This window comes from Amphibalanus amphitrite, unplaced genomic scaffold (assembly GCF_019059575.1).
Source record: "Amphibalanus amphitrite isolate SeventyFive unplaced genomic scaffold, NRLGWU_Aamphi_draft 000144F_arrow, whole genome shotgun sequence".
Classification (NCBI taxonomy): domain Eukaryota; kingdom Metazoa; phylum Arthropoda; class Thecostraca; order Balanomorpha; family Balanidae; genus Amphibalanus; species Amphibalanus amphitrite.
This window is the reverse complement of record NW_024881639.1, coordinates 496748-520715: the sequence shown is the minus strand read 5'-3', so window position 1 is coordinate 520715 and position 23968 is coordinate 496748. Positions and strand designations below refer to the sequence as shown.

Genomic DNA, 23968 nt, shown 5'->3' with positions numbered 1-23968 from the left:
TGCCGGCCTCAGGGCTCCGGTAAGCTCCCGGCTGCGTCGGATGCCTTCGACAGCGCGGTCTCGAGTGATGAGACGGCCGCCTCCTTGGCCGCGGATTTATTCTCGGACGACAGACACCAGTCCCCCACCGAGCAGCGCGACTCGCCTTGGAGTATCGATCATCCGAGAGTGACAGGCACACCTCGGTGGTGAATCGCTCCGTTTCTGAGCACACAACTTGGTTAATGTCTTCCCACTTCCTCGGCCTCTAAAGAAGTGGCGCCGTCGGCGAGTCTTACGACCGCCGTGATACCGGGTTCCGGGAGCTGAGTGCTTACAAACCTCTCCCTGGCGTTCAGTTTCGCTGACTAGACAAAACTGCCCAGTGTCCCTTCTTATCAGGACGATGTGAGTGACCCTTGCCATTTAACGGACGATAACGAGAAAAAAACTGAACCCAGTTTCTTTTAAACGGCCTAAACAAACTTACCACATACTGAAATATCCCGACATGTTATATAACATTCGACAACCTGTGATCCACTATAGATCCGAGCATCGTTTACTTTTTATATGTAATTTTAAGTTTGATTGTGACACTTTGCTTCATGTTTTCTAATGTTTGACGATTATTTTACTAGATCTATAAAACACAATAGAAAACAAAATCAAAATTCCACGGCTTCAACCGTTGAACCGTTGAAACAAACTTTGGGTTACATAACATAACATTGAGTTACATTTGAGTTGAGTTATAAAGAGCAAACGATGCTCGGATCTATCGCTGATCGCACTTTACATACAATTGGTTGCAATAAACTGCTAAACGTCATTTTCAAAGTGGCGAAATGGCACTTCTCTATTCCACATGTAGGCAAGTATATACCGAGCCCGCTGAGCACGAGCACGGTGCCGTAGGCCACGGCACCCTCTGTCCTGGCAGGCCGTCCGTGACATCACGTGCTGGCCAACGGTAGCGTCCCGGTGTACCCGAGGACAGCCGAGTAGGATGTATGCACCGGCCGGCCTTGTCTCGCCGCCGCACAGCCATCTCTTCATCTCCAGCGGCGGTCACGTCCAGTTCCACTCATGACACCTTTTTGCGTCTCTCACCCCTCTCCCGCTACGCATCGTCCAGCGATCTCATGGCTCCGCCTCTCTCACCGGAGGGGAGCTTCGTCGGCTCGGAACAGCCCCGCCATACCCCGCGGAGTGCGGATGATCGGCTCTCTTAGCCCCCCTCCCCCTCCCCGCCGCCGGCGGGGCCGCGGTGTCGGCTGACGGACGGCGCCGTTAGCCGGAGACGTCCCCCGGCCGTTTTTGCCGCCGCGCCGCGCCGCGCTCGCCGTGTTTTGCCGCCGCTCAGAGTTTGTCTCCGCTTACCGAGCCGTGTCAGGTATTCGGGCCGCGAGCTGCCGGCGCCCCAGCCGCGACCTGTGCACCTTGAGCGCGCGCCGCCGACCGATCTGGGACGGCCGGAGCGCTCTGACCTCGACACCGCCAGGTCGACCCGCCGTGCAGCCGTAAATACGAGCACCAACTGCAGAGCTGTTGATGTAATTTGGCCTCTCGGAGGCGCGGCTAAATAGCGGCGAGTTTAGCCTGCTCAGCCCCGGGCGGCCCCAAAGGAAAGCTCCGGTGGGAGCTGGGTCATAAACGGACAGCAGCTCGGGCGAATCAGCCGAGATGGCAGAAAACACGAAAGCAATGTGACTGGAGCACGGCTGCCGGTCCAGACTGCAAATACAGCAAATGACAGGCATTTCAAGGAGGTACAACACATATACATAAATACACTAAAGAAACAGTCCATATGATCTCACTCTGATATATGACACTGACAGTCAGTGTCATATATCTGTATCTATATCTGTAACTGACACTGTCAGTCAGTTACATAGTTATTTATCCCGTCCCGTCCTGTTTCGGGGCAGGGAATTCCCGCATCCCCTGGGTCACTCTCGTACTCACCGTGCTATCGTCCACCGCCGGAGAGACGGAGATCAAGAGATGGCTGTCCGTCGACGGGGGCAAGGCCGGCCGGTACATCCTATGGCTGTCCTCGGGTCAGCTGCCGTCGGTCAGCACGTGATGATACGGACGGCCCCGGCCTGACGGACAGAGCGAGCCTCACGGCACGGTGGTCGCAGGGCTCTGCAGTATGGCGGAGCACGGAGGAAGCAGGACGATCACTGTGTGAAGCCGGTACTGCTGCGCTGGGCTGAAAAAAGAAATATCCAAAGCGCACCATTGTATTGGTTCGTATCACGCATTCAATTTTGTTAGGGGAAGCCGGGGGAAGCCCGGGCGCGGGGGAAGCCCGGCCACCCCGTTTCCGGCTAAATTATTCACAATAAAATGCTCAACTGTTTGTCATTTCAGCGTGGCAGCTAAGGTAACGCCAGCAAAAAGTTGAGGCTAACAAAAATTGCATATTGTTAAAGTTATAGCGCAAAAATGATATTTTAAGGGTTTTTAGCTAAAAAGTGAGATATGTTGCACTGTTAATGTTATACCATACAGTACTAATATTTATACGAATGTTATGTAAGGACCGTTTAAGTGTTTGTAGTGAGGGGTGACGAGGCAGGCTGGCTTAAGTATGACATTTTTTCGAATATCGCTGCTCTAAAATAAAAATTAGCACATTGGGGTAACCCCGGGCGAGTGGCCAAGCTTACCCCCAACCGAGAGCAATGCCACTAAACCACTGTTTTCCATGAGATAATAGGTACTGAGCAGGATTGGTTTACACCTAGATCAAAGATAAATTTCGAAAATAAACATGTTATCATAGACAAAGCCAGTCATGTCACTTAAGGTCAACTAGGGTCAAACTACGTTTTTGCAGATAACGCGACAGACAATGAAGCTAGAGCTTCAAAAATGGTGTCGTTGTGTTCTTCTTCATCAGCCGAGTCGAATGATATGCAATATGATGCATTAAGGTAAAAAGAAAAATAAATTTTCAGGAATTTTGAAATACACATTTTTTGTCAACTTTGCATCACGATTTTCATCGACCTGTACGGTATATGTGGTAGACCCTAGCTAAAATACCAGTAGTGACATAAACTCTAAGATGTCCAGAGCTAATCAGTACCTTAATATTTCACTTTCCGTTAATGTTTGGAAGACACATAATGGTTTCATCAACTCGTTGTAAAGCGCTTGGGAGGTGGCCGGCGTTACCCCTATGCCGTGCTTACCCCAGAAAAATCAACACTTTTTTAAAACTCGATTTTCTCAACCTTATACTTATTCCACGAAACCGAATTTTTGGGAAAACACGGCCAATGAACTTAGCTAGCTAACAGGATATCAACATTTTATACAGCACGTATGGTATGTAATAAAAATGAAAAAGAGCTTACTATGCCGGGCTTCCCCCGGCTTCCCCTATATAATTCGCGTAACAAAATTTAATTCAATTTTTATGGCCGAAGATGGTGCGCAATCGAGGGCATGATTAACAAATATGGGTTGGTTGCATCATTATGTTGCATCAAGTGTTTGCATCGAGCGATCCGAAAGACGGTGATAATTTTTTTAATGGCATGGCTCGCCGACCATTATTCTACGGTGTGAGACTTTCTACCATTGTCGATAAGTAAAAATAACTACAAAAGAGTACCGTTTCACCTTGCGTCGTGGCTGCTCTCATATGCATGTGCAGAATTAATGACGTGCGAGGCGTGAATCGGACCAGCTGTAACCTTGTCAGAGGAAGAAACATGGGTAGATGAGATAGTGAACTCAGCAGGGGCATGACACCGGATAATTTACTGCCCGGTCACAAGCGGCGCTGGATCCCATAGCGCATCTGATTGCAGAATAATGGTCCTCATTGAAATCGCCTCTGTGACCTCAACGCCGGCATATCAGCCCGTTCGTTCTGCGGCCAGGCAATGTCATCAAGAAAAGACTACGTTGAAGTTTAATAATAAGGGAAACTTTTCAACTGTTCATGATCAAGATAAAAATGTAAAGACTTTAAATGTAAGCTCTCCGTTCGCTTCAGTGCATCAATCAATTTGAGAAGAAAGCAAAAATCTCTAATTTATATGACATAAATGAAGAAGTGGGGTCGATAAGAGGAAAATAAAAATGAACTAATGTCATAGGATTATTATACGTATACAAACGAATTACACATATGATATCAGGGGCCGTATTCACGTCGACTTCGTAAGTCGATTTTCTTTCGTAAGTATAATTTGGTATTCACGTCGACACTTCTTAAGTTTTTATCGACGGAGTTCACGTGATTAAAAAAATTTACTTAAGAAGTAGGTCAAACTTAAGAAAATTCTTACGAAAATGATCGACGTGAATACGGCCCCTGGCCATACGTGTAATCTATGTAATAAAATTCCGTCCTGTGCCTCTGCTGGTTGTTCTATTGATCCGTCCGCCCTCCCGCATCAGAGCGTAACCTCATCTTCCAGGTGAAGTGCATTCCACAGTCTTCCAGTGATACTAATAAGCCGTCGCCCTCAACCCCGGTACCGTGACTCGGCGTTCACAGCGTGCCTGTCTCGAGGAGAGGCCATTTCACCTCGAAAACCGACCTCAATCGTACACAAAACATCTCCACCCTCCCGGCACATTCTTGGTCCAGGCCGACCTCGAGACCATTACTATGGCCCTGGCTGTCTCGCGATCAATGAATAGTGCTTCAGATATGTCAGTGACTCAAAAAAGCGCTCGAATTATAAGTTATAAAATAAAAACAGAACCATGACAAGGATTTTCATCAGCATGATTTATGAACGCTTTACTGCGACTTAATTTAAAGCATGAATGCCATACATTTCCTGAAGTTCATCTCTGCGACCTTCAGGATACGATCTTCCTGTATGTAAATTACGGCAAGGTGCAATTAAGGTACTTCCTATATATGCAGCCCACCATCTTACACCGTTACAATACATCCCGTCAGACCGCCCGGCTCCGTTTCCTGATCACCGGCGACTTACCTTGGCCGTTCTCACCCGTTCTCCCGCAGGCACAAGCTGGACAAGGACCAGATCACCTACGGACTGCCCACCGCTGACGTGCGCGGCACCGTGCTCGGCGACTCCTGCCCCGTCGAGGTCGACTTCCCCTGCCAGCCGCGCAAGTACCGCGCCTTCAACGGCTACTGCAACAACGTGCAGAACCCCAAGTGGGGCAACTCCAACACCCGCTACCTGCGCTTCCTGCCGGCCGCCTATGGATCGGACGGTGAGTACCAAAACCGCCAGTCATTGTCACAGCGCACAGGGATACTCGGTGACACCTCAGGCCCTCCGCGGTCCGGGCCAGCCCGTCTGCTGTCTGCCTCCGCGAACGGATTTAGACGGGAAGTTGATCCGATTCGCGGCGGCGGACCTTGGCTCCGCTGCCAAGTGATGCATCGGCCGGCGTTTTTACCGGTCGTGCTTACTCACTGAGTGGCCGGGAGCGGGTATTGTGCCAAATCTAAACGAGCCTTTAGCGGCACCGAAGGGCAGCGTCCGGCCATTGTCGGCCGGAACCGGAGTCGGTCTGGCCCGATATCGTTCCGAACGGCCCTGGGCGCCGGCACGCGGCCGCGGCTCCCTCCCCAGAGCGCTGCATTAGCCCACGAGGGACAGCCGGGCGTGAGCGATCGGTGGACGGGTAACATCAATCACCATCGAGTGCTGGTCCTATTGGAGAGACCAGTCGGGACAAGTGTGGAGAGCCGCCCAGGGTCCCCACGATGGTGACATTTGAACGACATATTTTAGCAGTTTGTGCCGAACTCTATCACAGCTGCTGAGCGCCTGCTTTTCTATGTCGTGGTTGGTTCAGATGTGGACCCATTCAGATGCTGCGAGGCGCCGGGTCGTGACCGAACATCACGTCCGGCGTCACGGCTCTGCCGGCCGGCCGTGGACCGATCACGGAGCGCCCGTGACGGCGCACGACCGACCCGGCGTGACCGAGGAAGGCCGACCGAACCGACCGCCGACGGCCAGCCGGTGACGGCAACAACTTCATGGATGGGTCTGGTCCATATAGTTGCTGAAGTAGATGATGCATAGTCCAAGTATGCCTAACCTGAAAATGCCTAGCCGAGCAAAGAATCGTTGGATGCAGATAACAGAAAGCAATGGCGAAGTTAAAAGACAGAAGTGGTGGGTTGGATTTAGGCTATAATCTTGTGAATTTGAGCGGACTGAAATTTGCTAGTGGTCAGAGATCAAGTACTATTCGTGAATTCTGTGTGTGTAGTTTTGAAGCCTTGCTAAAAGCAGGAGCTCAGCGAATAAAAGCTGACGGTCGGCGCTCCGAAAAGTGCATGGGGGTCAGACAACTCTGCTTGACTGTCACGTTCTACATATATCGCATGACGACCGGGTCGATGAGCTAAACACGTCAATTAACTGAATTTCGGCTGCGGAGTTTCGGGCGGTAACGGGGACCAATTGCAGTCTGAGGCGCGGTGCAGGTTCCAGGGTCGGCCCCTGTGACTCAGCTGACGTCAGATGCGGCCAGACCGGTCGGTGGCGGTCAGACAGTTTAGTCCGCCCCGCCACCGTCCATGAACGGTCATCAGCCGCCCATTCCAGTCTCTCAGCCGGCCATTCCGTCCGCTCGTCCGGCCATTCCGCCGGCTCTTTGACTGCACCTGTACGTACTCCGGCAGAGCTGCCGTCCATTCTGGCGGCGTTTTAAGGTCTCCCATCCCTGTGGCGAGTCCAACCGAGCGATAGCCACACAGACAGATAAACGGACACGGTTGCGAAATTGACTTCATCGCCCCGGAGACCGTGAAGCTATGCAGCTGACCCCGCCGTCCAGCGGTAATCCAACTGGGTCATACACGGCGAGCGACGTCGGGAGAACGACTCTCGTTAACCTGATGAACTCCAAATGGTAATCTCGCGAGAGTTTCCACAAAACAGGACCAAACGGCTGTGCGCGCGCTGTAGACACGACCTTGGCAAATCGAGACGCATACGGCCAGTGAACGGAAAAATCGTGATCAAAACCACTCCCAAACATGAGAACGGCGGCGGGCGTGCGCGACGGCCTTTCAAAACGAGAAAATAATTACAAAATGCAAATGCGACCTTGCCGGGCCATCGAGGCGTGGGTGTCGCAACGGATAATGGCGCTCTCCAGCGGTGCCTGCCAGGACTCCTGCCACGCTGAGTGGAGGCAGTATGTTGCTACGGCACTGGGTGGCCCGGTCAGACCGGCGCCCAGTGGCGTCCGGCGCCGGGAGGTGAACTGGCCACCTCTCTGAACAACTTGACTGGCTTAGCAGGAGGAAGCCGCCATCATAGGACTGACATAGTCAGAAAACGTGCTGAGACAAGGAGATGGGCTTATGAAGAGAGCAAAGCAGTCGCATAGACGACGAACGGATGAAGAGACGGTCGGAACAGGCGGGAGCACCCTGCAGAAGCTGGGGCGAAAGACATTTGCAAGAATACAGAAACGCGGACTGATGGGACGGGCGGATAGAGCTACCTAAACGGACGGACGGAGACGAACGGACGGCCGCTGGAGATGTGTGGAGCCGGTTGGAGCGCCCACCGCCCCGCGGACCGGTCCGCCCATATCGGCCCGGCCCGACTCACTGCCCTCCCACGGCCGGCGGTGACGTCACGGGCCGGAGCGCGGTGTCGGCAGCCAGGCTCAACTCCGTCGGCAGCCACTGTGTGTGTCGGATCACGGGATGGGGGATCGTATCAGCGCTGGCCGCTGCTCCCCACTCCCCAGCGACGGAGAGGTACCTACGTGCATCGACTCTCGGCAGCCGTCAGCTAATGGAACAATAAGCTGAGGGAGCAGTGGATGACGGAGCTTTAGCCAGGCAGTCTGCTAGATAATCAGAAAATCCAATTCATTAGATGAAAGGGTTATAAGATCCACAGTTCCACGTTGGTCCGGTTTCGAGTTGAGAAAAAGCTCGGTCGGCGAGCAGAAACGGCTTCATCGGCGCTCGACGCCGCCGATCAGATAGCTCCGTTATGAAAAGCCACTTCGTCATACAGAGTGGGTGGAATATGTAGCAGAGCGACTGAAAAACTCCCTTTCAATAGCACAGCCAATGCACTGTAGCGATCACTTGTAATGGGCTCTGATCAAATCAACAAGACAAGAACTAACGGAAAAGGCAATACGGTACCTTACATGATGTAAGCGTTCCAAACACATAGTTCCAACATTAAAAAACTGTATCGGCACAAAAGTGACGCATCGTAGTACGAGTACTTAATGATAATTAAAAAAAAAAAACATTAATACCCCGTGTATTGAGAAGCACATCAAGAAACTCAATCGATCAGTCAAATCTCGATATCAAATGCGTTATTTTTGTGATTTTCTTACCTTCTTGTATAGGTACATACTTGGCAGCCAGGGATGCGGAGCCGTGGAAATTTCAAACGGCTCCGGCTCCGGCTCCGGCTCCGGAGAAAAAAATCGGCTCCGGCTCCGGCTCCGGCTCCGGGTGAAATGTTATGGCGGCTCCGGCTCCGGCTCCGGCTCCGAGTAAAATGGTCCGGCTCCGGCGGCTCCGGCGGCTCCGGCTCCGGCGGCTCCGGCTCCGACTCAGTACATCCCCTATGCAATCAATTAAATACGGGTGGAAGAAAAATTGGATTGGTTATACGCATTACCTACTCTTGCCATGACCGGCTCACCGCGTCCCCGCGCAAACGCACCTCGGAGAGAACTGGCAGAACAAAGGACTAGGAAGCGATGGCATTGGAAACTCAGTCGCCGCGAATCGGAGTTCACTGAACCATCGTAAGCTGACACCCATCTAGGCTGCATTGGGGGGTGGGGTGGGGGGTGGGAAGAGACGGTGCTGGGAGTCTCAGTCCACTGCACTGGCTTCAAAACAATGGCCGTCACCTGATGACCGGTCCTCATGTTCTGGGGATGCAGTAGACGTGAGGGGGGGGGGGAGGAGCAGACAGGAAGTTGATTGTGTACTGTGGGATACTGGGGATATTCGGCTTTTTCATTCACTTGATGGCCCATGACGTACTATTGGTCTCAAGATAAGGGCCCAGGCGACCTGTAGTTTTGATGCGGTGAATACCCTTACCCTCGCCACAACTCGGGCCGAGTGCACCCCTCCTCCCAGCCAGCGCCACCCCCACTCGCATTGTGGCGAGGGTGAGGGTATTCACCGCATCAAAACTACAGGTCGCCTGGGCACTTATATTGAGACCAATAGTACGATATGTTTTACTGCCTTGTACTGTCAAACCGAACTAGGTCAATTATTTTTTCCTCTTCAAAAAATAAAAAGGAGCCGGAGTCGCCCCCTTTTTTGGCGGCTCCGGCTCCGGCTCCGGCTCCGGCTCCGGGCTATATTGTTTCACGGCTCCGGCTCCGGCTCCGGGCAAAATATGCCGGCTCCGGCGGCTCCGGCTCCGGCTCCGGCTCCGCATCCCTGTTGGCAGCAGATTAATATCAATCTAGGTACAAAAAAAAACAATCGTCTGTAATAAAGAAGCCTTTTTAAATGTCGCACAGCATACCACAATGCGTCCATTATCTATCATGGACAATGGTGTTTGAAAGCTGATTGTTTTTAGCCTAAGTGTGGTCCGCGCGACGCACCCATTCATCCGCGTTCGTTTATCAATTATCGGTCGCACGAGATCGTGCGTTCTGAATCATTGTTCGTGCCGCCTATGACCGGTCTTTGCAGCGTTTGACCTCTCCCCCAAATGTCTCGGTAGTGACCTCATTAATCTGGCGATGAATGCGTGACACATGCTTAATGCGTCTCCTGTGACCCCCTGGCCTCGGAGTGAGCGTTGTCCCGCGTAATATACGTCTAGCTTGTACGCTTCTTCATTAGTTAGGTACTGATATGCTTTTGAGTAGTTTTTTTTTTTAACATCACACCTAAGCAGGATGGAATTATCTATAATGAACAATTAACCAAGTCACATGTCTCCTCTGGTGTCTCTGTCACGCATCTTCGACATTCTAACGTCTCATGTGTCTCCACCGTTTTAACTGCAGTCCCCTGTGCCACGCTATTTTTATATCACTAGTCACCGCGTGTCTCCGCCAGGCATCTCCGTGCCGCGCCAGGCCCAAGCGACCTACCTTTGCCTCCTGTGGCTCCACTATTCTAACCTCCCTGTGTGTCTCCGCCAGGTATCTCCGTGCCGCGCCAGGCGCGCAGCGGCCAGTTCTAACCTCCCGTGTCTCCGCCTCCATTCTAACCTTCCTGTGTGTCTCCGCCAGGTATCTCCGTGCCGCGCCAGGCACGCAGCGGCCAGTTCCTGCCGTCGGCCCGCTCGGTCACGCTGGCCGTCCACCGCGACGGCAAGACCACCCACCGGCACATGAACGTGATGGCGGCCGTCTTCGGCGAGTTCATCTACCACGACCTCTCGCACACGCCGCAGATGGCAGGTCAGTCCCGCTGGGCGGGTCAGGTCAGAGGTCACATCAGGACCAACTGGGTGGGGAGAGGAGTCGGATGAATAGCTAGGACCAGGAGTTTCTAGTCATGTCGTATCAGGCTGGTTTTGATTTTTGACTAAAAACCGAAAGTCGCTGACTGATTGGGTCCGATCATTATCCGATGGATCGAGCTACCAGTGATTGAAGTAAGACATGAATTTAGACAACAAATAGGTAAATAAAACAAATAAGATAAACAACGAATTCAATAGACAGCAAATACTTGAAAACGGTCCATTAACTTTTCTCAGTCAGCGCGGCTGAAACTTGAAAGATATAGTTACCTATCTTAGTATAAAGGGACTTCGTCCACTATTTAAAGCCATAATTAACCCGTTTGCAAGGCTCGCTTGGATTGAAACATTATTGCACTTATCAGGTGTTAGGAAAATTCCACCGGCTGTGAAATGCGTAGAATGTCCGAGAAGTTTAACAGGTTAGGTGGCTTACTAAATCGTCTTAACTTCATTGAGATCGTAAAGGCCCATGCTTGGCAGTTACTGCGAAGGTTGACTGCCGTGATGTGAACATGTTTTAGCACACACGCATAAACACACCTACTGGACAACCATCAAGAGGTCTTAAAATTGCAATACAATTTGATTGGGAAAATGTGTGCACGCTTATGAAATTACCTAATGCACGCGCAGTTTGGTTTCGTTTTCACATGGCCACGGTTGGTCTAAATTCAGAGCACATCGGGGCGCCGCAGGGAAATGCGGCCGTATCGCGGGTGACGGCTGCCGCGGCCGAGATGTCAACACCTCATCTGCGGTGCCGTTTCGGTTTGGCCGCTTGTCCGTGTCACAGGCCGCGATGGATACATCACGCACTGTATGCAGACAATGTCACACCGAGGCATGAATATGCCGGCGGCTTTACGAGCGCGGCGCTGGGGACGCGGACGCCGGTTTCGTGGCGCGCGGCCACCCGGTTTGTGGAGGCGCGTTGCGTCAGTCGGCGTGGGAACCGCCGCGCGTCGACCGATCGCCGCCCGGCCCGTGGCGCAACCGTGACGTGCCGCCCGGTATTTGATACGGCCGCCTCCCGATTCACGGCACCTTCCAATCCTATTTACCAACAGTATAACAAGGCACAATCATACCAACTCGAGCCTGGAGGGGGCAATTTTCAGTGTTTATGCTGCCACTAATGTGCACCGCCTCGATTACGGCATTATGGTAATCATATGATAAACAGCAAACTAAGTACCCTGCCGAGTGTTATATCAAGGCTGTCAAGGATGCTTTGGAACCATTCGAGTCTCATCTTCCCACTTTAACTTACCGAAGACAGCGTTGTTAATCAGCAATCATGTTTTTCCTACAGAAAAACACTGTTTTCAAGCCTGAGCACATGCCCAAGCCGCATGCCCATTTCGGTCGTGACCTCCGAGGCGCGCCCTGACCCGCTGACCTGAGGTCAACTCTCACCTCGGCCCTGCCGACAGGTTTCATCGGTCAGCGTCTGAAGTGCTGCGACGTGGAGCTGGCCAACTTCCACCCGGAGTGCTACCCGATCCTGATCTCGGAGAACGACCCGTTCTACGGGCGGCTGAAGCAGCGCTGCCAGGAGTACGTGCGCTCCGGGGTGGCGCCCCGCACCGGCTGCACGCTCGGTACGTCACCAGGTGACAGTTACGTCACGTCACCCCATGTCAGAGTCACCTGTCCACACGTCATAGAAACACAGAGCCTTATCTACACTGGATGCCCAGAATCTACATTACGTGAGAAACGTGCGTGTCTCGAGCCCATAAACAGGACGCTGGTCAGCGTGCTGGAGTCTCATTTCTCTCAGTGAGAGATACTGATCAAAATCCCCACCATGCATTCAATTGGTACATACTTTAATTTTATCTCCTGTCTCCAATACTAAGCTTTTAGCTTTTTGTCATAGACGATAAATGGTCTGTTTATCAATGTCCTAATCTGTACTAAATTTCCCGGGTAATTTTAATTAAGCATATGTAGGTCGTCGTAGAGGCGCACATTATCTCGATAGTGGATATCGGCTAAGCTCAGTCATGCATCGTAAAAGTAATCCGTCAGAGTAACCGAGCCGCGACCGGCACATTCAAATATCTGTCATCTGAAGTCGAACACATGATGGACGCACGCCGGCTGCACATAATCACCGTCCCAGGATGAATCCGGGGCACATAACTCAGCGCTGCTATAGGACGGCGGCCAGTTCATAGAGAGCGTCACCGGCCCGTGGCGGCCGCCCGGTGACCGTGGCAGCCCAATCACCGGCCGCTCCCACACACCCCCCTAATTGGGAGGTGATGCGGCGGCACGGTTACGGCACCGCCGCCGTCGCTTCCGTTCCGCTTCACTTGGACAATGATTGGTTTATCGCAACCTGCCAGCGGCGGCGGCCGAGGGGCGCTATTCCGTGACCGCAGTGCCGGTGACTCCGCCGCCGCCGGCGACACAGTCACACGCACTCTCTCCCACTCTCTTCTTCTCTCTCTCTCTCTCTCTCTCTCTCTCTCTCTCTCTCTCTCTCTCTCTCTCTTTCTCTCTCTCTCTCTCTCTCTCTCTCTCTCTCTCTCTCTCTCTCTCTCTCTCTCTCTCTCTCTCTCTCTCTCTCTCTCTCTCTATCCTCTTGCCCACACGACCTTTTCCATATGTCTTTGTCCTCTCTGATGCCTTGACTCTGCCTCACTATTCTGTCTTCATGCATTAATAATGTGCATACCTATGCATTAGAGCACTTCATGGGCCGGATAAATCCGTTATCCACGGATAAATCCGTGGACCGGATAGGATTGGATCCCAAATTTGGAAAAATAGAACGGATCTGGGCGGGCCGGATTTGGGAATTGAATGTTGAACACGGATCAGAACGGATAAAATTGTAGCATTCAACATTCGCGTCAAGAATTAACTTAACTTGTTAAGCAGCAGCAGAAGTATTAATTGATTTACATGAAATTTCTAAGCATACCTATGTGAGTCATGATAGTCTGTAAGGTATGTGGCAGCACCAACCATTTTTTTTTTAAATATAGGTCACAACATAAAATGGTAGTCGTAAAGCAGGCGTCACATTTCTTTTTCCAACCAAGGGGTGGCATCCTATCCGCCATGGCTCGCTGGTTGCTGAATAAGATACGAATCATGTAAAAATATGTGTTAATAACTCACTTGTCCTGAGAACAGTCACCATATAATATGTATAAAAACGATAACGCCTTCTCTTGAATTTTTCAATCTTCCAGGCAGGAACAGACACAAGAAGAGGGCTGTTCACGGGCCCTGTGTGCGGTCGGACCGCACACAGCCTCCAAGCTACGCCCACTGCGTCCCTACGTCAGCCTTCCGTCACCGCACACAGCGATCGCTGTGGCCGGTCGGGACTGGCCACAGCGGACCGTCCACCGCACGCAGCCGTGACGTCAGAACCGCCTACCCATCCCCTACCCCCACGCCTGCTGGACGCACCGCACACAGCGCACGCAGCAGTGTGCGGTGCCCGTGAACACCCCTAAGGTTATCAATCTCCAAGTATCTATGATGTGGGCACCGAATAGCCTGTCTAAAACAGCCCACTATCACTAAACACCGGTTTCGAAACAGATGCGCCATAACAGATGCTTTTAACCAGCTGAGTAAAACGCTGCAAAAAAAGGTTTTAACTTAACGCAATGCCTCGTGGATGATTTTTTTTAAACAAAAATGATTCAACATGACATCAAATTATTATGTAATTGACATTTTCAGTGTAAATCACGCCAAGAAATTTATTTCCTGCTCCGAAATTCAACTTAAAGGGTAATCGAATCGATATTACGTCATCAGCTTACCTATTTCATCAAGGGAGAGCGGATCTTAAAAAGTCAATCCTTGCTTGCTTTTTTGCGCCACTATCGTCAATTTTGTCTGTGTATTGTTGTCGTCTGGTTTAACTTATTTTTATTTCATTTTGGGACCAAAGTCAGGCTCAGGGCTATTTAATACCTACCTTTTCAGCTGTGTCTTCAGTGTCAACTTCTTTGTAGAGTACCTATCTCAGACCAAGATACCTTCTCAGACCACATCCCAAGGCTAGTTTCCAAACAATGTGTTTTGTGGTGTTTTGATTCTGCCTTTTCCCATATAGAATGTTGTCAATTTCATGAACATTTATTTATTAATTGTATTATACCTATTACCTACCATTTGACTTACTAATTGTTTGTGGTTTTGCTATATGAATGAGTGCTCTTCCTTTTATAGACCACAGTAGATTCTCGACAATTATAATGATAGCCAACCTTATGAAGTGCTAAGGTCCATGTGTTACCCCTACCCTTAGCAATGCAGCTTATACCACAAAATGTATTTTGCAGTGGCTAAGATTGCTGTTATTACAATTTGATAGCCTCTTAGTGTCCAAAGTTTGAATCTTATGGCGATATGCTGATAGTCTCACAACCGGTTTTTGATTAAATGGATGATTATGGATATTTTTTGGATGTATGGCTGAGATACGGGCCATGGGCGGGCCGGATTTGGAAATTCAAAGAAAGATGGATAATGGGCGGATCTGGATATGACTTGCCGGATATGGGCCGGGCCGGATCCTGAAAAGCCTATCCGTGAAGTGCTCTACTATGCATACCGCGTACTCCTATTCGTAAGGGATGGACCGGAAACTTTGATCTTATTCTTTGTACTCCCGCCAAACATCTTCCAAACTGGACAGTGGAATAGTCTTTAGAAGCACCAGACACTGAAGCTAATTGATTGCACATTCGGCATAGGGACCTGATGACGGCCACAATTTGTCATCCTCAAAACGTCATTGAAAACTGCAACGCAGCACGCAACAATACATGACCTTAGCTCCACCGATAACATCCCTGCCCCGCAGGGGAAAATTAAGAGTTACAGGTGCTGTGTGTACTGTATGTAGGTATACTACAGCACGGAGCCTGTTACGGACTTGGTTACGGACAAACGGGAGACTGCATTGTGACGTGTAAAGATATCCGAGAGACTGCAGCGGTGCATGTAAAGACATCCCGAGACTGCAGCGGAGCATGTGCCGCTATCACGCAGCGTTGTTCCCTATGCGAGTATCTCGCCCGGGGCAGTCGTCTCGGCGCCGGGCTGCCGTCGAGGCCGCGGCACGAAGCGGCACCATTGTCATTCCGCCGCCTCTCCCTCGGCCCCGGCTGCCCCTCCCCGTCCGCGGCCGATAGAGACAGCACCGTGGTGGTGCCGCCGGCGACCGCCCGGTGTCATCACGGAGCCATTGGCCAACCGTGGCCGATCGGCCGGCTCTGTGGTCGGCCCGGCCGTGACGGCACCGTCCCCTGTCCCTGTCACCAGGACCCCGCGAGCAGATCAACCAGGTGACCTCGTTCCTGGACGGATCGGTCATCTACGGCAGCAGCAAGGAGGAGAACGACGAGATCCGCCAGTTCAAGAAGGGCCAGCTGAAGATGCAGCAGGGCCCATCCGGGTCCAAGGGCCTACTGTCGGCCGACCCCACCCAGCTCGACTGCAAGGCGCACCCGTCCCTCAGGTGAGGGGAGCCAGGAGATGGGCCCCTGCTGCACCCGAGCGCAGCCGGCCGCACTCTCAGCTTCAGTGTAAAACACCTCCAGAATGAGCAGTAACTGTACCTCTCGATCAGGATACATAGGTATTTCCCTACAGAAAGTACCAACATGAAGTCGTTTGTTACCACAATAGCCGACTTTGCGCTACTTTGTCTACCTTTATTTATGGTGGGTAGGTCTTTGGAATTCCATATATAGACAAGTAGAACGGCCATTAACCGTGTCATTTCGTAGAGGTTCAGTCATTATCTTCATGCTACCAGGGCTGAATGAGCTTACGCTTCCAAAAATGGAGACTGGGAAGGGTGGAATGCATGCCATCTGCACCTAGTTCGTGAGCGTCAAACATTGCCAGTGAGCAAAAATGAGTGACAGCATGCTAGGACCGAGCTCGCCACAAACATTTAATACGTGACTGCGGCACAATGGAGCGGTTTCTTCAAATCGCATTCCTCAGCGGAACGTGCCACGGTTCATATTTACCGCGAAAAGTCGGCAATACCGACGATAAGTGGCAGTGCTTTACAAGTTTCATTGCAACTAGCTAGTATGAACTATCTCAAATATGTGTCATATGTGTCATTAATCTAGAAATCAGGTGAGTGAGGTGAATCACGCTGCGATCAACAGGCGCAAATAAATTAATCCGTCAACAACAGCTATGGTCGTGATATGAAGATGATATGAACTTGTTCCTGCTTTCAAAGTACTCGACATGACAGCTGAATTTATGAGACTATGAACGTTTTATGCAAGTTTTATGCACGTTTAGATCCCCTCACACTGACCGTGTCCCATTCTGTCGACAGCTGCTTCCGCTCCGGAGATGTGCGAGTGAATGAGCACGCCGCCCTGGCCACCATGCACACCCTGTTCGCCCGCGAGCACAACCGAGTTGGTGAGTAAAACTGCCGCACTTGCACCAGAGCAGCCGCCGTAACGCTGTCAAATGCACTCCGCCGGACGGCAGCAGCCTGAACTGATTATTATATTGTCCCCAGTCCCCCTGGATGTCAAAGGTACGTTTCGTTCTCCAAAAATCAGAGCGGCACGTACACTGTAAGGTATTCAATTGGCAGTTGGTTTATACCAAAATTTGAAGTCCGGTTCGGCAAGGACCGACGCTTCCAGTTTCAAGGCTAGCAAAGAAATGAGAAAACGTTTATCTCTAGGCCATTCCCCCGTCAGCTATGCGATGCATTGTTCACATTAGTAAGAGACAGCGTGAACCCACCCAGCGGGGTTCCTGTCAGTGCACACACGTCAGACACTAGACAGTGCAGCGGGCGACCTATAAATGGCACGCCACAGACCAGCACACTCGTGGTTTCTTGGCAATGGGATGGGCTTACGAGCTGAACACTCCTCGAGCCCACTAATCTGAAGGATCATCACCTTATCTGTGTCGGCATGACGGCGGTGCGTGCCTATGGACCGTACCCGATTATATGTCTCCGTTTAATTCATGCGGTATTCTGCAGTATCTCTGTGGCGATCTCCGCCGCTCGGTGATGTATCGTCGAGTACGTGACGAAGGTACGGGATCGTGCGCGGTGTGGTCCAAGGCCAGCATGGCCAGACGGACATTATTCATGCGCGGGCAGTTTGCAGTCAGCCCACTTCTCGTCACTTCCTACACTCGATGCTTAAAAGCTGCGTAAATGGGATATCAATACAGATGAATTGAAGAGCTACAGTATGTCTTATTGAATCAAACAAATTTAACAGAGCCAATCCCGCGCGTCTCCAAGGACAACTGGACATCCTCTCCACCTTTCAAGGCCACCGTCCGAAGGGCTTCTATTTAGGATCTTGACAAGTGATTTATCAGCTGGATTTACTTCTATCACACACAGCAAAAGCGCTACTTTATCCACTCAGAGTCCAGCTAGCTTGTTTGTGACCACGGGTGATCACTGTGAAGATGTGCTGCAAACTGCTCGGGAGAAGTGTCAGGATGCTGTTGGCTTACTGGTAACCGGCAGGACCGCTGAAGGGTCCGTCATTGGTTAGTGTCCCTCTCCTCCCCTCCCCCCCCCACCGGCTGGTGGCTAGCAAGTAGCCGCCCCTCCTCCCCTCCCCACGCGGGAAGGCCACTCTCGGCCGGTGAATCTCCGCACCGGGGGAGTGGAGAGGAGCAGAGGGAGACGGCCGTGCCGGGTGGCAGGGTGCGTCCCGTAACGTACCGACAGACCCTGACCCAGCCGCCAGGACCACGTCACAGCGATCTATGGGCAGAGATAAGATCGAGTTGCACGCCGCCAGCGCGGCCGGCCGGGTAAAACGGCGCGGCGATCCGCCTCAGGTCGCCGCTCGGTGCCAGGAAATGGCTCCGCGGTCAGCTCTATCACGGAAGTGGGTCGGGTGCCGTTCACTGGAATCAGCTGCAGATTGGTCATGAGATTGAAGTTGGAAGGAATAAGCAAAATGCTTCAATGCCAGACTTGCTTCAAGCCTTCAAAGACATTCATTTTGTTCATTACATATCATTGATTGAAGAACCAGTTATACATGAACGACTAAGATTATTATCAAAGCTCCATGACGGGTCAGACATGACTGCAGTGACTTCTCAAAACCGACATTTATTGCTGACGCCAGAACAAGCCCAGCTATAAAACCTTGTCTGTGTTTGGCCATCGCGGTTTGGTTGCTGCCCACTAACCACAGTCAAGTCACTGTCTTTTGGTATTACGGATTCTACGACGCTACACAGTAGTGGATGAAAAGTCTTGTTTGTTTTAATATCAGATTACTCAACGTTCGTCTGCCCTTTTCCAAACAACCGAATTCAAGCTAGGGGCTAGGTAGGCACTGGTTCGCACCTATGAGGTCCGTCCGGGATTAGGCTTGTTGCCAATTAGGTAGGCAAAATGGTGTCGGTAGATAGCTATTATAGGAAATATTTGTTTTGAATATGTACTTGAACAGCAATGGCATTTCCATAAATCTTTGTCTGCCCATCAAAAGTACGCTTTGTTGTGAAAACGTCATTGAAAGAAAGTGCCTGTTATATAACGTACCCCGCCGGCCGACTCCGTGCCGGTGGTCTGCAGGACCGAGCGGCTCCCCACCGCAGCTCTCCCCGGTCTGACACCGGTCTGCCGTGCTCACAGCGCTGGCGCTGGCCGAGATGAACCGCCACTGGACCGACGAGCAGCTGTTCCAGGAGGCGCGCCGTGTGGTGGGCGCCGAGCTGCAGCACATCACCTACAACGAGTTCCTGCCCGTCGTCCTCGGCAGCGTGAGTGTACAGCGGGGGATGAGATGGGATAAAGGACGAGGAGGGAGGGCATGGGAAGGGACGGGATGGACACTGGACAGGGTGGAGCACGAAATGCTGGAAGTTGAAATGGGTTTGCGCAATGCACCGCGCAACGCGAGGTGCATCGGAATGAGGTAAGAAGCGACAAAACTGAGAATGACCGCATGGCTTTTCATAAAACTGTTAGAATTAAACGAGGCACTTATAGAAAGGGAATGTGTCAAAATCATGAATTATAATCGGTGTTCTTTCTTCTCTGGAAGGTGTTGTTATGCATCAGACTATCAAACTTGACACCGCAGCCGGCAGCCGTGTAGTACCTATGTATGGTATGAAGCGGTTTATTTCAACGCGGCCCCCTGGTGCAGTGGGTTAGGCGTTAGCTCTCAGCCACACTCGGCATGTCTTCCCCACGCTATCAGATATGTCGTCAGGAAATGCCTGCAGTCAGCTGTGAAGGCATGCCGACTTCAACATGAACTGCGCTGTTTTCCCTGAAAGGGAGATGGAATCTAGGCATAGGCAAATAAATTGCAGCATACTGCAGGGACGGCACGGATGGTGTTGAAGGGAAGACGGGCGGGATACCTCACCATGAATCACGGACGGTGTCACTGTCACAAAACGCCTGTAGGTAATGCAGTCAAGAGAGAGTGTTCAAGGAATGACCGAAAACAATGGTCGTTTCCGTACCCTCAACCACCTGCGCTGCCCATATCAGAATTCAGAACCACCTGCCTGTATCAGTTTCACGAGAAAATATGCGCACCTGACATACCGTGATGAATGGTTCACCTGGGCGCCGTTTCGCGAAGACGTCATTTATTTTAGGCAAGCGAAAGCTGTGGTTTCAATTCTCTCTCGACTTCGTCCGACTGCCAGAGGAAGTATTGCGATCCTCACTGTTACCCACTATAAAATGTCTAATTTGATAAAGATGACTCGGGCTCCCTGGAATCGGGCGTCTCACGTCCCATACCTCTTCACCTGGTTAGGTCCTCCCGGCGGTATGTCGGCACCCAACGATTCACGCTGCCAGTGATAAAATGACACCCCCGCTCACCGTCCGCCACCCTTTGTGAAAGGGAATCGAGGATGCGGTTATCACCCATCCTTGGAATCAGCCACAATGAGCTGTTTTGTCAGCGGCGCGCTGCCGCTCGGACAGTAATGATAGGTCGTCCCCTTTCGACCGCGACCTTGCCCGGTCGTTCCCGTCTGATTTGATTTTACATAACACAGTCAGTTTTTGTGCCATCACAGACAGACGTACGACCACAATCGTCATAAAGGCGCCTCGTGTTTGTTCAGAGATGCCGTCGGTTGCCGAGTCGAGCTGAGTCTCAGGACCAGCGGCACTACCGGACTCCGGTAAAAACCTCCGCTCAGTCCACCAAGGCCGAGCGCGCCTCGCCGCCCGCCGGCTTTCCCGGAATAGGAGAAGAGCGCCACCGGCCGACGAATTAACGGCGTAGTGGGAGAGAGGAAGGGAGGGAAAAGAGAGACAGAAGAAAGACTGAGAGGAGATGAGGAGAAGAAGAAACGAAACTCAAGCGTTACAGTAGCAGCATGGTTGTGCCGGGACAGCCAGAAAGAGACTATTAACTAACGTTACAATGGAGACGAGTGAAGTAATTACGATGAGGGTTTGGTAGGGAGCACATGTAAAGCGGGTATCTCCCCCAGACAGATAAAATTCACGATTGTTAGGGTTTGTGACATAATTGTGGTAAAATATTTATACAAGCAAGCAAACCAATGGCAATAATCCCTTCTCGATCGGAGAGCTCCTCATTTCTATTTAAAGGGACCCTCCCACCTTCAAAAAAGTTAATGAATTGGCATGAAAGTAATGTCGCTCGGTTCAGAAAGAGCAAAAACGAATATCTACCAAATTTCATCGAAAAATATTCACCGGTTTTCAAGATATTAGACTTTTACTTTTGTTTACTTTTTGGGATCTCCGCTGTTCCTAGCGACTTTATTTGAAAGTGCGGCATTTGTTGCGCGCAAAGCAGCATATACCACCGCGTGCTACCAAACGTTTTAGTAAAAGATTTAAAATCGTTAGATCTCCGCTGACGTCACAAATTCTAAGGGGGCATACCAATGCATTAGCCCCTTAGAATCCGAAAACTGCAAGTTTGAAATTCGATATCTCCGAATTAAAGCATTTTTCGATGTTGTGAGTGCCCAAACCGGTATTTTCAGGCCATGGCCACCAATTTGGCTATCTCAACTCAAATCTAATGTTAAGGTGGGAGGGTCCCTTTAACCTTAGACGCCCGGTGGCTGTATGGCTCCCGACTCAATGCACTCCCGCTGTGTGCTGTGACCCGTTCTCGCCGGCTGGGGCAGCACCATAAGACGATAAACACGCTGTACCGCAGCCGCGCTGCCGGCGCAACAACAAACATCTCCGCGGCAGCCGCGGGCCGGCCGGCCGGCCGCGTCAAGGCTGGGCTGCCGAGCCGCCCCCGCCTCGTGCATCCCGGGGAGCCGTAACCAAACCGGCCCCAGCCGCTGGAAGTGGCGCCCACCAGCGGCCCTTTGTTCAGCCACTGTCACTTCCTTTTTGTAGCTGCGTTTAAGTTAACACCCGTGTGCATGCAATGTTTTTGGAGCCCCTTCTAGTGCTGACAGTGAACTGCTAAGTGCGAACAGCTTATAATGGCGACTAAATCACATCGCCACGCGGAACAGCCGCTACCTACTTGTTAGCTTATTACGATGCTGAACAACAGCTTCTCTGTTGTTCGACTTTATCGTCAGATAAAGGACGGGAGGAATAACGATGTCATTACACACTCTCTAAAGGCTATCTGAAGCGGTCAGGTAAGCAAATCACAGGGCGTGACGGCCGGAACTCATTAGACAGTGCGGATAATCCCGATCTGTGGTACTACACAGCATCACCGTGTCCTAAATGCGATCTCCGCCCATCTGCCAGCTCGGAGTCTGTGTTCACCTGGGGAAAATTGGTCCTTTAATGACGCGGACAAGTGCTTTAATAGGACACCGGACACCTGCCGCCGCTCCCGCTGCGTATCCAGGCCCGAATCAACCACAATCAGCCATCAGGCGGGCCACTTTCTCGGGCCGTGGGCCCATTGTCGGCCGGGCTGCGGCAGTTTTCCGGCGCGCTGGCCCATAGGGTGGTGGCCGAGTTTTCTCCGGACCGTGATGGAACCGATGGCGGTGGTGTCGCGCCGAGCTGATCAGTGGGCCGGCGCGCCGGGGACAGCCCCGGAGTCCCGGGTGGCCGCCCACGGGCCGGCCGAGCCGACACAGTTTCACCCCTTCCACGCAGCAGGACGGAAAGAGTCCGACACAGAATGGACCGCTGTGACAAAATTGGGCGGCACGATGTCATGATGCTGACACTTTTTCGGTGAAGGACTGTGCTCCATGGTGACCAGAAAAAACCAGTGTCGTAATCATCGGGCATAGGGGAGAGTGGGGTAAGATGCCCAGGGTGGGAAAGACGCCTCTAGCGGCGAAACAACCCCCTCTAGCGGCGAAACAAAGAATCGGACCTGGAGATTAATGTTCTTAGCGTAAAGCGGAAGCCTGCCTTGTTGGGTCCGTATCAAAGCGTCCAAGACCGCAGCACCCAAAGTACGCAACATCCAAAACCGCAGCGTCCAAAGTACGCAACGTCCAAAATACGTCCAAAATCGGGTTTATAGGGGGCAATCACAAAGTCCAAAACCGAAACATCCAAAACCGCAACGTCCAAAAACGTATCATCCAAAAAACGCAACATCCAAAGACGCAACATCCAAAGTACGTAACCTCCAAAACCACAACGTCCAAGACCACGACATCCAAGGCACGCAACATCCAAAACCAACCTAACCTAACCTAACCTAACCTAACCTAACCTAACCTAACCTACTGATTTTTGCCTATCCCTAACCCAACCTAACCTAACCTAACCTAACCTAACCTAACCTAACCTAACCTACTGACTTATGCCTACCGGGGATAAGGAAACCTAACCTAACCTAGCCTAACCTAACCTAACGGTTTTGGATGTTGCGTACTTTGGATGTTGCGTACTTTGGATGCTGCGTACTTTGGATGATGCGTCCTTGGATGTTGCGTTTTTGGATGATACGTTTTTTGACGTTGCGGTTTTGGATGTTTCGGTTTTGGACTTTGTGAATGCCCCCTATAAACCCGATTTTGGACGTATTTTGGACGTTGCGTACTTTGGACGCTGCGGTTTTGGATGTTGCGTACTTTGGATGCTGCGGTTTTGGACGCTTTGATGGTCCCCCGCCTTGTTAACTGCACAAAAAATTGCGAAGCTCAGTTGGGCAACGGCTGGCTGATGATTGCATGTTTTTTATTTGCTGTTTTCAAAAAATATTTTGGTGTCAGAACATTGTAAATATCAAGGAAGGTAAATAATTTTTGCGTCCCTTGCTATAGTCGTGATACATTAGCATGCGTGTACTGTGTCCCAAACAGTTTGTTTCAGGGTGTAGTTTTATGGCTAACAAATTGTACTGATTTAATGTTACTTCGGTACCTTGGGGTAAGATGCCCCCTGTCCTGATGGGGAAAGACGCCCCCCCCCCTAAATCCGTAGGCTGTCCTTCAAACAGCCCGTCAAATCGTTTATTACATACTTGTGATGTAGACAAAAGCCGATCTGGGACTATTGAGAGTCCAGTACGGTCGGGTGCTCCCCATGCCGGTCTCTCGGC

General features: G+C 51.3%; 1 protein-coding gene across 2 annotated transcripts in view; it reads left to right on the top strand.

Annotated features, from left to right (window-relative positions):
* LOC122382646 overlaps nucleotides 1-23968 on the top strand; it is a 63317-nt gene that overhangs the window by 15065 nt on the left and 24284 nt on the right. For both annotated transcript variants that reach the window (XM_043368255.1, XM_043368254.1), the window contains exons 5-10: nucleotides 4988-5205; nucleotides 10213-10383; nucleotides 11885-12052; nucleotides 15756-15951; nucleotides 16798-16886; nucleotides 19105-19232. In XM_043368255.1, coding sequence (XP_043224190.1) covers nucleotides 4988-5205; nucleotides 10213-10383; nucleotides 11885-12052; nucleotides 15756-15951; nucleotides 16798-16886; nucleotides 19105-19232 — 970 coding nt within the window. The remainder of the gene's footprint in view (nucleotides 1-4987; nucleotides 5206-10212; nucleotides 10384-11884; nucleotides 12053-15755; nucleotides 15952-16797; nucleotides 16887-19104; nucleotides 19233-23968) is intronic.